Below are 13,231 nucleotides of genomic sequence, written 5' to 3'. Positions count from 1 at the left end.
GTTTCAAACAACGGCTGCCTATGAAGCGAAACCTAATAGACTGGGAAAGAGCTATAGAGCTATAGAAGTGCGTGTGGATTGGGCAGGATAGGAAAAGCCATAAAATGATATGACGATGAAATGAATTGTGTCACAAAATAAAGGTTGACGACATATGACAGGCTGCAATGGTGAATAATGAACAACGACAGGCCTACATACAATAATGTCTTTTAAAAAATCTGAAGAATTATTTATAATTTGGATATAAAATATAATTTTAAAAAATTTTCGTTCAGGCATACCAAAATATATAAATATATATACACACACAGATTGGCATATATAAAGAGTTATGTTTTCATTCATAAATATACCACCAGAAATGCAATGCAAAATTGTACATTTCACATAGTTTTTGTGACATCTGCCATGGAAATCCCACAATAGGTCAGTTCAGTACAGGGCAATAGAAAACAGAAAAGTGCACATTATAGTGTCAAATCAGAATGAGTGAAGATCTGAAAGAGTTAGCAGATGAACCACATCGACCCTTCCATGAATTTATTGGAAAGATACAGAAGTTGGAGATTACACATAAAATACCTGTCTGTAGGCCTACAGGTTAATTCAAAAGTTATGGTGGCTGAAGATGAAACCCATAAAACAGCCATTTTGAGAGGCCTGATGAGTTTTACGAAAAACAAAAGTCAATTTCATAAGAAGATCTTTGCAATTTAAAATATTAGTTCTTTAAATAATAAAGTAATTAGAGTCAATCTTCCAGGGTGTCAACAATAGTCGCTTCTGCAACTAATTCGGATTTGATTATGTTTGCCAGATCAACAAATGTACATTTGGTAAAGTTTCCTTTTAAGGACTAGCGATTTTTTTTATAAAGATAAAAAGTTGACATCATTATAAACCTTCACGTGAAGCTAATGGACCTCATTCACCAATCGTAAACTAACAACATTTAGCCATGAGATTCGCTATTTCTTCTATACAAATTACGTAATACACACAGGCTGTCACGTGACAGTTTTTTTTTTCGTTGTTTTATCAATATTACTACTGGCTAAATGTTGTTTGTTTACGATTGGTGAATGAGGTCCATTGTATCACCCTGAATACCGTTTCCCTGCAAACATTTTTTTTTCATTATTATTATTATTATTATTTGCATAGCTCAATTTTCCTTTTTAGTGTTAACTTTTTTTTTCTCACTATTAAACAAAACAAGGGTTCGTAGGGAGTGCGGGATGATCTCGTTTGTCAAACGCGGATGTAAACATTGGCTTTGATGCAAAGCAGAGGGAGGTAAGCTACTCCTCAAGAAACATTTGTCTGGTAACAAAAAATGTTATCCAAAAGGTATTCAATAAATTAAAGTACACAGAAACACATACGCACACACACACACACACACACACACACATATATAATATATATATATATATATATATATAGAGAGAGAGAGAGAGAGAGAGAGTAAAAAAAAAAAAGAAAGTTAACTGGTTAACCCTACAACAATAACTACATGCGAAGTTGTATCTAATCTAATATTATACGGTATGTTCTCAGTAGAGATTACACATAGAACTACTTGAGACTGGACATCGACAGTTTTTATTGGCGCATTTTAATGTTAACAAATTGATAAATCAGCACAATGGCCGTTAAGGATTCTTCGAATTGCCCCCCCCCCCCAAATAATCTAAATACAACACAATTTTCATATTTCCGATACGCACATAAAACAAAGAAGCTATACATTTTTTCTATTTTTTTTTAAAGACTTCCAGGGAAATAATAACGGAACTCTTTTAACATCGTTGTCAACTTTTAGATCTAAATTTTAGTCGAAATCGTTGAAGAAAATGATCCGAATGTGAAGACTCACTCACTCATTGTTGCCTGGTGCGAATCAAACGCTATGAAAATCAATAATTAACTCTTTTTTTTTTTGTAGGTCTGTAATTTTTAACAATAGCAGACTATAGAGTCTAGATTTAGGTCTAGAAATCTAGAATTTAAACCTAGTATACACATTTATTAGTTGTTGATATATGTAGCCAATGTGTGCTATACCTGGGGAAAAAACATTTTGAAAATTTTCGTCTATTATGTAGGTCCTGTGTATGTATTAAGTTTACATAGGTCTAAAGTAGGCTATAATGTCCATTTTCTGATTAAAGACTACGTTGTATATACGTCAACAAACTAAAATTCAGATATAAAGGAGCCTACAATAAAAAAAAATAATAATAAAATATAGAATACAAAACAACTCAGAAGCTATAACTCTTATGGAGTATATACCCAGGGACTCATCAAATCCTGGCCATTGACAAGTATTGTGTATTGCGGCGGGAGAATGCAATTAGCTCATGTCTCGGCTAGCCAGGACGTGGGCTTAAGTGTGCTTTTTTTTTTTTTATCTAGACTTAGATCTCGTTTTTTTTTTTATAGAGCCTACTAGATCAAATTCATTCAGGATTTTGTACTGGATGACTTCTGGGTTTTTCTCTGTGTTGATTTTTTCTCTTTCAGCTTCTTGTCTCGTTGGGCTTTCTTTAAATTGGTTAATGCTCGGTTTCTTCTTTTCCTTCGTTTGGCTTTTTTCTTATCCCGCGCTGTGAAGAAAATTAGAGAAAAGGTTAGCTTTGCATTTGAGCAGTTGATGTTCTAAATCAAAGATGGCCCTAGAATCTATGTTTGAGTAACCTGGTGAGCAGCATGGCGCGTACATGGAACTGAGCAGACGTATACGGTTGCTATTTGAACCCTTTTCAGATTTCTTTACACTGTCATTTTGCTTGGTATTTAGTTTCGCACTGGCTTGCCGTCTGATGATTTAAGACACTTAGATCTTTAGATCTATTTAGTTTGGAACAAACTAAAAGCGTAAAAAAATACTTTAAAAACATGGCGCCAACGACAAAATCGTGTTGGAAGAGAAGGTAGAGCAGTCACCAGTGACCAGTCTATATATATCTTATATATTACAGACGTTATTTCAAAGAAAAAAGATAATTACGTTCTAGCCATTTCACGTGTCAATCTTGTTTTTTTAGTCGTGCATGTTAATCAATGACTTAAACTCTGCCAAGTCAGCTGATTCAGGCAACCCATTCCCTTCTCTAATTGCCCTGGAGAAAAAGGAGCATTTGTAGGAATTTGCTCTAGCGTATGGGATAAGAAACATACCTCTATCTTTGTGTCTTTCTGAGTATTTTTATTAGGTTTCGTTTTTCTATGTGTAAATTATGGTGTAGTGTCTTATACATTATAGCTACTTTACTTTTTATTCCTCTGTCCTGAAGTATTTTTAAGTTTAGTGATTTTACTGATGGTGTTACCCTAATCAAATTGGAATATTCGTTTGTTATAAATCTCAATTACATCAATTATCTCACTATTATCTTCTTTTTTGAAGTATTGTCTGTATTATATAAGATAAGATATTATCTAATCTTTTTGAAAAAGCATCAGTTAATTCTATTACTGGAGTTTCACTATATTTCCTAAAGCCATGTTGGTGTGGAGTGAGGACATTATGTTTATTTTAGTGATTTATGATTTTGCTACATATTATGTGTTCTAGTATTTTACATGTGATGCTGGCGAGTGATATTGGTCTGTACTAGTCTGTAGTTCCCTGGATCCGATTTTTCTCCTTTTTTTAAAATACTGGAGCGACGTTAGCATCTTTCCAGTCCCTAAGTACCCTGCCCTTATTTAGTGCTGCCTGAAAAGGTATTTTGAACACTGGTGCTTGCTTGTGGCTTAGTTCTTTGAGCAATCTAGCTGGAATACCACCAGGTCCAGAAGCTTTATTTGGTTTTATGCTAGCTAATAGTTTTTGGATCCCATTTTCTTGTGCATTTATATCTCCTATGTTTTCTACTTGGTTTAAATTTATTAATGTCTTTGTCTCCAGGGGCTGAGAATGCTGATGCATAACATTTATTAAGAATGTTAGCTTTAATTTCATTATCGTTAAGCGTTAAGTTATCTTCGCCTTTTAATGGGGATACTCCTGCTCCATTTTTTAGATTGAATGTAAGACCAAATGTTTTTATACTTGTCTTCAGATATTACTTTATTTATGTGTTCACTCTGACACACTGAGACAGACGAGTCTTTGAAATCTCGTAAATAATGCTCGCTTTCGTTTTGTTCTTATTTGTTTGTTTTTTGTTTTTTGTTTTTTTAGCGTGGGTTCTGGAAGGCTAAACACACCGCTCACTAAATGTTATGCATGCTTCAACAATAGAACTATTTCCTTTTATTAACGTTTTATTTCTTTACAATACACAATTAATGGACTTTTACTCTAGTGTCTAGGGTCTAGTTTTCATATTCTTCTGATTTGAAACGCTTTATATGTGCACCCTAACTTCATTCAAAACACAAGACACCATTTTAAAGCATATATTTGATATGTAGAGAAAATGAAGAATTTGTTTTTTTTTAACATAAAATATGATACAAATTTAGATCTATAGACTGCAAGCATAGACATAAATAAATATAGACTGGCCGAAGGAAGTAACTTCATGTAACTTGAAAACATGTAAGCCCTATATCTATTGTATTCGAATTTCCGAATTATGAAAAGTTGCATGATCTTCATTCTTAGAGATTAAACAAAGCTACACTGCCTCCTTATTTACAATATAGGCCTATATATCGGCGTGTATCATTGTATATATTAAAAACAAAGTTTAAAAAGCACTTAACTTTTATACTGCACATAAATGCTGTATAATAAAGTACACAAAATTGCAAGTCACAAATTTTCACTTCATAAAACTCTTTAATCGGCCAGTCTTTATTTATACAAGGTTATATGCATAGACATAAATAAATATAGACTGGAAGTAGGAAGTTATTTTTATTTGGGGGGAGTCAATATGTTTTATGTACTATATCTATGTGAAAAAAAAATGGCGGCGATTGAGCTATAAATTCTAGGACTAACATTTCAGCCAATATATACCTTTGATCTTTAGTTTTGAAAAGTGCAAAACTGCCATATTCCCAATATTTTGTCTTTGTTTTACAATCATAGATATAGGCAAATATATATAGGTTTGTGATGTGGATCTACAAACTTATCTTTTCCCAAATATTTCCGATAATAATTTGTTCTTTATCGTCCAGTCTATATATATATGTCTATGGTTATATGCCTATTCTTTTTAAACTATTGTCATATAAATAAATATTCCAAATACAGACCTGTCATCTTCTTCTTGTTGTAAGGTTCGTCAGACTCTTTGGATAAATCATCACCAGAATCTGGAATAGAGTTAATGTCGTTTCTGATTTTTCTCTTGTTGTGGAAGCACATCGCTTCGGTGTTTACTTTGAGCGCTTCGCAATCGTAGTCTTCGGTGCCATCACATTTGCAAGTGCGCAGCTTGCTGGCGTGAGGTTGGCGGGACAGTATCTCCAGGCTGTTTCTGCACCTCGCTGTGCACCTGACGCCGCTGAACAGTCGTGAACAGTGGTCGTAGTAATACTGAAGAGCCGCGAGGCACGAGGTATCCGCCTCGCAGACGCCTCTGGCCAGATTGCAGGAAACAGGCTGTGCGTCTTCCCGAAGAACGTTTATGGATTCCAAGACTTCGTTCTGACAGACAGCTACGCGCTCTTTTCTTTCGGAGCACACACCTCCCTTATGGCAGTCACAGTTGATGAAGGCGACTCCAGCGTTGTCTTCGGTGGACAACAGAGACACCAGAGCGTGCTTGCATTCTGTCGGACACGAAGCTTTGGTGTCTCCTTTAATTACAGCCTGACAGTGAAGAAAAAAGTTACTGAGCGCCATCAGGCATCCACTTCTGGCATGACAACGTAGCTGGGCAGCTTGACAGCTTTGAAGGTCATTCGATATTCCGGGTACTACAACCATAGCGATTAGTATTATATGGCTAAGACCCAAGACACAAACATTCATGGCTGTTAGGTTGTCAGTGTGGATAACAACGAATTCCTTTTCGGAGCACAACCTGTTTTTTTTAAAGTTAACATGTCCGTAATGACTTCAGAACGTGATCCTGTTGCAATGGAGTGAATTTATCCATAAAGTGAAATATATATTCCGGCAATTTCCTAAAAGTTCTTGTACAATGGTCTTCTATCTCTTCGAATACTAAAGACTAATTTGTAATCTTACTTGTCGAACATTCCAGATAGATGTAGATCTCCGTATCCCACGAACTGTCACAACTGTTGCTTACGATGAAGCTGTACAAGAAAACATAGTTTTATATAAATACAATAATAATAATAACTATAAAGGTATTCATTTAGCGCAAAATAACTAATCTAATTATCTATGGCCATATTACGAGGTCTTCGGGCTCGCAAAGACCTTCCTTCAGGGAACAGTGCCAGGGTAAGAAGCGGCAGACAGAGAAAGCGATGGGAAGACAGCATAAAAGAATGGACGGGCCTGCCATTATAAGAGGTTCTAACTAAGGCAAAAGACAGAGAGGAATGGAGAAAGACGGTCGACAAATCTTGCATGGTGCCCCAACGGTCCAACAGACTAAGGGATAGGTAAAGGTAAAAACAAATTGCGCTGTAAAAGTGCTGTTTACAGTAACTCGTGTTGGCTGAATGGCTGCTTAGCATTGTGGTATGTGTATTGAAGTATGTTAGTTGGCTTTTTATAGAACTGCTTGCAGTAATACACACCATTGCACGAGCTTCTTTTGAACAGTAAAACAAAAGAAATAGAACAAATTCTTATGTCTTATAAGCCAAATAAAAACTCAAATCACAGCCCAGGGAAAACAACCCAACAAGAAATCAAACGACGCAATTGGGGCTGGATTAGGGAACAACATATGAAGAACAGCAGACATCATTGCAAGACAGGCTCTTGAGTGGAACCGACAGAGGAGGAGACAGGCTTAGAAACCAAAGCAATCGTGAGGGAGATCGATAGACCAAGTAGCAAAGATGGAAGAATGGACATGGGTCAACTGAGGGAAAATCAGAACTCTCAGAGGGCGAAGGATTAAATGAAAACAAACGCAGCGATCCAAGGAGTATTCTTGCCAAGTTTCACCAACATTGGTCTAAAGGTGTTAATTTATAGAAATTATATGCTATTCATACACCTTATAATGAATTTAAAGAAAAATATTAGTGGATAGGCTGGCTGTGCTTCATCACGTTTCTAATAAGTAAGGGGAGACGATATTTACAGAATGGATTGCTAGTAACTGCCCTTGTGTGCACTCATTTAAATTAAGTGCAAGTAAGCAGAAAAGACGATGTAGCTAACTCTAAATGTCTCTGATAAATACTTGTCACTCTGCCAACACTGTTCAATTTTATCATTACAATTACAAGTATCTAGATTCTAGATCTAAAAAAGTATAACTATGTGCACGTAAAGGCTTTAAAGCGAGACCATTCATCATAGAAGGCCTGAACACTGACCTGCAACGTCACAACCTGTGGGAAGTTTACACCAATAGCTCGTTAGCACGTCACAGGTCTTTACGACGTTGCAGGTCAGTGTTCAGGCCTTCTATAAGGAATGGTCTCGTTTAAAGACCACATTGGGCGCCAACTTGCTTTAATTGACATAGAAGAGAGCATATGGTTGCAGGCGGCTTCAGAACGAGACGGCTAGATTTGACTTAAAAAAGGCCGCGGATACACATTTGAGACCTAAAGAAAATCCGCTGCCGAGGACAGACGTAGACAGCGAAAAGAAAATCTAAATAAACTACCGGCGAAATCTGCCCATGTGAAGTATCACCAGAGAATGCCGACCACGTCCTCCAAAACTGCTCTCTTTACCAAGAGGCCCGTATAAGACACTGGCCCCAAAACACCCCAATAGAAAGAAAACTATATGGAGAGCTCCCTGATTTGGAAACCACTGCGCAGTTCATCTCATGTATTTGTCTAAGTCATCTGAACGCTCCAACATAACAATGAAAACGAAGAAGAAACCACCGGCGGACAATGGTTAATCCTGCGCTAGATGTGGCAAAATAGCCGTAGCCACGGGAAATACTGCATTCCTCATTAATCTTCGGACTTGAAGACAAGTTTTATTATTATAGGATGTACACTGAAACGTAACTTAGAGTTTTAGTTTTCTCTCTAAATGAAATTGTATATATAGTAGAAATATAGATATTTTTTCTGACTACAAGAATTTTGTGAATATAAACATATCTAAGAAGAATTCGTTAGTCATACACAAGAAGGGTTTTATGTCTAGTAGCTCTAGTCTGAAGCTCGACTCGAGTCACTTGGAGCTCATATATTGAGGGAGACTTATAGATCCTCTCGCGCCGTTCGGCGCATTGGGCAGCAAGCTGTCTCCACAAAGATCTGTCACTGACAATGTCTGAAGCCTCTTCCCGGAGGATTCCAGCTACCCGTCGCCTCAGCGTGGCGCCTCCGGTGGAAACGTCTAGTAGTGGAACTAGATAGGCTAAGTACGAATAACGAACCAGGCCCCAGCAGGATACCCTGGGTGAGCTTTTCGTGTTTTTTTAAATCTCACTCGGGGTGGGGATTGAACAAAAGCCAGCAACCCAGTCCGAAAAGTCCGTCACGCCGTTCCACAAAGGGGGCCGTCAACAGTGTCCCTTTAGCTGGAGTGGCGGTCCCTGCACAGAACAGTGACGGTTACAGTATAGGAATATGAGATAATCTCCCCACAGTCAGCGCTGTTCTCGGCCACTTGAAGCGAGTGGGGCCCAGGAACGGGGACAGTGCGCTGTGTACGCGGTACGGTCGGCTTGGCCCAGTCAGTCACTATGGCCGCTTACCGCTGGGAACTCTCAGACAGGACAGGGGTGAAGAGCCCCATGTCCAGGCCTGGTTGTTGGATAAAAGCCTTTCTAACAATCAATGGGATAATAGCGCCCTCGAGGTCGCCGATTCCCTACTGGACTTCACTGAAGGAAGCCTCTTCAGAAGCTGATGAAATAGCTCGTAATAATCTTTCTTTCTTTCTTTTTTCGTGAAGGGAAAAAATGTGTAAGAAATAAATGTGATCGAATTTTGGAGCCTACCAGAAACTCAAAAGACCTATCCCAAAGGCACAGGTAAAACAGGCGAGGTAATTCACGTGGTTGAGAAAATAGTGATGTACCGTAAGGGCGAAACAAAAGATACAAGATGTTAAAAATGCCAAATGTTTCTCGACGCTGAACATGTTCTCGCTCGTTGGCCTTCAACATCGCAACCTTTTAGCACAAAGATGAAATATTTTAGCACCTCACTGATTTAAAAAAAAAAAAAAACGAAAAGAAAAATGTACAGAACAGAAGGTGTAACAGAAAGAACTAACGATCAGACTACATTATGTAGGCTAGGTCTAATGACAAAACCAGTTCTCTTTCTCTCTCTCTCTCTCTCTCTCTGTGTTTTCATGAACAGTTAGACCTACTGTTACCGCCTAACAACTGGGTGTATCTGGTTCATTATTTAATTACTTTTAGAAGTGTTTGTGTAGATCTATGTCTGTTTGTCTGTGTGTTGTTTGTTAGTTTTTTTCATTCGGCTATCCCATTACTAAAAAAACAAACAAACGTGGGCCGATTTTTTCATGAGAAGTGTAGGCCTAAGAAATAAACATCTGGTCTGGTTTTATTTGACCAAGTTTTTGTTTTAACTTTAGACTAGAATAATAATGTAGTGAAGCAGTGTTATCCGGTCATTCGAAACTCCTACCCTATGTGCAATGAAAAGTCAAATAGACCTAGGCTCATTTCTAATGGATTTGATTTTCGGTGATGTGGTCAGTGACTCGCGTATCGGACTATTAGGCCCTCACAGGGTCGATTTATATGTCTACTTGATATGGTTGTAAGCTATATGAGATATGGATCCCCTCATAAATCCACCCCCCCCCCACACCACTTGTTACGCCCATAGTATAATCATTGCAATCATATAGGCCTAAAATATCACTGAAACCTTTTTTTTTTTTTTGGGGTGGGCATGCAGCCTAAATGGGGGGCCCTAATCTATAACATATCTTGCCTCTAGGTAAATTTAACACTGAGCCCTCAGGCGGAAAACAGTTGGAAGAGAAGAGTTTGGAAACAGAAGAAAACGTATGGCAAGACAATTCATCCTACTTTTTAATTGGATGTACACGTCTACAAGATTACATTGATTAGGCCTACTAGTCGTTTTGGAAAGGCATACCTAAGGCTGTTTCGAATATTTCTATGATTTGAAAGATTTGGTGCGATGTCTTTTCTATTTATCAAGAAGCCACAGAACAAACTTAGCACACGTTATTTCTCCGACTTCCCATTGGCGGATCAAGTTGAATCTTTGCACAATTAGGCTATATATTGTTCCTTTAAAAAATATGAATCAATTTTTTAAAACATTAGTGGTAGGCCATATAGTTTGATATGGGGAAAGAGAAATAAATAATACAGTATTGAGAGATGTGGCTGTAGCTATGTAGTTTTTTTTTTTTGTTGTTTTTTTAAGTATTATTATATTTTGCTTGTTAATATTGACTCATTTCACTATGCTTTTTAACTCGATAGTGGAAAATGCAATGGTCATTTAAAAGCAGACCTTCGATATTTAGTTTTTCAATTCTAATTTCAACACCATCATTTCTCACATTCTTTCTGCTTGGCTACACCAAACAAATGGAACTAAAGTCTATACTTTTCTTGTAATCTTTCCCTTTTTTTATGACTTCCCGGAATTCGTAAAATAATAGGCCTACCATTGACGACTTAACTTATCGATTCTCGATTCCAATTGTTAGTCAAAATCTTATTAGAAAATGATTTGAGTGTGCTGTTGTTTTTCTTTTTTCCCTAGGCATATTAGCGTGTGCAGTTCCAATATAATATATATATTTATTTATAAATATGTAAGAAAAAAGTTAGTTAGTTAGTTAGTTAGTTAGTTAGTTAGTTAGATAGATAGATAGATAGATGGATGGATGGATGGATGGATGGATGGATGGATGGATGGATGGATGGATGGATGGATGGATAGATAGATAGATAGATAGATAGATAGATAGATAGATAGATAGATAGATAGATAGATAGATAGATAGATAGATAGATAGATAGATAGATAGATAGATAGATAGATAGATAGATAGATAGATAGATCATATTACGTACCTTATATTTACCCATGGAATTGTTGGTAAACTAGATATTGATCTATATTAAAAACCAACAACACAAAGCTAATATACACATAAAAGAATGGTTTGTTGGTACAAACTACAGTCCGGAGGAAGAGATGGCTATTGAGTTTCTAGCGCTAAGTCACAGGTGCCCCTTTCACCTGCGCCGTCGGTGTGGGAAAAAAAAGGGGGTGGATTTTGGAGGCGGGGTAAAATCGCACCAACAGTAAGGTAGCAATATGATCCGACCCCTGTGAGAAGGGATCGGAAAGGAAATAAGGGGGGTAGGTTTGAGAGCGGGCAGCCAGAAGGTTTTATATGATCACAACCCCCCCCCCCCCCCCCGGTCAATAAAAAGCATGCAATACGGATGGCGGTGTGCGACCTTGTTCCTTCCCCCCCCCCCCTTTTTTTTTTCTTTATTTATTTCTTTGCCCAAAATACGAGACAGAGCAGACGTCGCATCTGTTCTTTTGAAGAGTTTTTGTTTACATCTTGGGTCGAGGAGAGCACACACAGAAATGAAATAGGATGAGGTGAGGTGATTGAATAGCTTTTGGTGGATGCGTTTTTTTTTTCAAAGCCGATATCATCCGACACAACAAACAGAATAAACCTTTAAGTCACATCAAATCAACAACAGGGATTTAGGATGTCCAATTAAGTGAAAGTATTCGAAACATTATAGCCTACTATTCGTGTATTTTGTTGTATAAAGGAACTAGCATTAAATTAATATAGATATACAGCAGAGTGTAGGCCTACTTTTAGCAGAGCCGGCCTTAACGATTGCGGGGGCCTATACAAAATGAACTGCGCGGGGCCCAGTCTGGGTATCGATATGGATAGGCCTAATAAGTGAAAATAAAGATTTTATATTATTAAATAAATTCGTCTTTTCATTTTATTTATTGTTTACTAAGTACAACATCACGACCAAAATAACTTTAAGAGTCTTGCGTATAGCGAAGTCAAACAGTATAACATCAAATTCTGTTTCCTACATATATCACGCCTTATAGCAAGAATTGCCAATCTTTTCGTGAATTGTTGACCTCAAGTAATTGAATGACATCCCAATATGATTTTTCCCCCTATTTTTCTGGAGATTTGTATGCGTTTTATGGATAATTTAATAATTTCAGGAGATTTTCATTAGCTCCTGGAAAATCAGGAGGTCGCGGGAACCCTGTAATATTAATAAAAGTTATAATAGTAGAATTGAATAATTTACACCTAGAGTTAGCGCGGGACTATAAAAATGCGGGGCCCACTGCGGCGGCATAGGTTGCAGTAGCCTAAGGCCGGCCCTGACTTTAAGAATGGTCAAGTTGTCCTTAGATGAATGACATACAACCACTGCTTCGTTCTTCCTAACGTACATGATGTTGCAGTCAGGCATGGGTAATTCGCATTTTATGGGATCATTCTTCTTCTTCTAGCCAGCTTTATTACTGCTGAGCTGTGAGCTCTTTTGCAGACAGTGCCAAGGAAAAAAAAGTGTGCTGTTTTCTTCATGGGATCCAACATTGCAGTTTTCAACGGTTCTGATTGATGTTCTCTCCGTTTTGTGTGGAGTTCTTGAGACATTGGTAAAGAATCATCTTTTATTCCTGAATCGCTCGACTATTCTTTCATGTTTGTCAAATACTTACGAGCTTTGCTTCAATCTTTCAAAATCTAATTGAACCGGAAGTAAATATCAAAGAGTTTTGATTTTCTTCTCGTAGATCTAGTTGTGGCTTTAAAAAATTTCTAATTTACTCTTACGGGTGATCGGGGAGTGATACATACAACCATAGACTATATATCACATCCACAGAACAAAGGTGAAGGCCGAGTACTTGAGTTTCACTTCATGTCCCATAATGTAGGCCTACCGTTAGTTTCTTTTTTTTTTTTTACCTAAGTCCTCGAACCGTCGCACGAATTTTATCTAGCTCTATTATATACTCCATATCAGAAAACATTGTCTTTTGCAGAGAGCGCTGTCAGAGTAGTATTATCTGTGTAGCCTATGTGGCCACCTCAGTGTATTATGTTCCAAAGCTCCATCATAGTCTGTTCTATTTCAAACACATAGGT

At 37.4% G+C, this 13,231-nt stretch overlaps 1 protein-coding gene across 2 annotated transcripts in view; it reads right to left on the bottom strand.

Moving 5' to 3' along the window:
• Positions 1-2,400: 2,400 nt before the first annotated feature.
• Positions 2,401-13,231, bottom strand: part of LOC106072959 (growth arrest-specific protein 1-like) — a 42,990-nt gene continuing 32,159 nt past the window's right edge. Inside the window, exons 1-3 of one of the 2 annotated variants that reach the window (XM_056022103.1) lie at positions 11,139-11,293; positions 5,227-6,237; positions 2,401-2,615 (exon numbers count right to left, since the gene is read on the bottom strand). In XM_056022103.1, coding sequence (XP_055878078.1) covers positions 2,473-2,615; positions 5,227-5,947 — 864 coding nt within the window. In that variant the 5' untranslated portion in view covers positions 5,948-6,237; positions 11,139-11,293 and the 3' untranslated portion in view covers positions 2,401-2,472. Of the gene's footprint in view, positions 2,616-5,226; positions 6,238-11,138; positions 11,294-13,231 lie in introns of those variants that run through there. The other variant, XM_056022105.1, reaches the window with a different exon arrangement.

Source organism: Biomphalaria glabrata, chromosome 1 (assembly GCF_947242115.1).
Source record: "Biomphalaria glabrata chromosome 1, xgBioGlab47.1, whole genome shotgun sequence".
Lineage (NCBI taxonomy): Eukaryota > Metazoa > Mollusca > Gastropoda > Planorbidae > Biomphalaria > Biomphalaria glabrata.
This window is presented reverse-complemented; position numbering and strand designations above follow the sequence as displayed.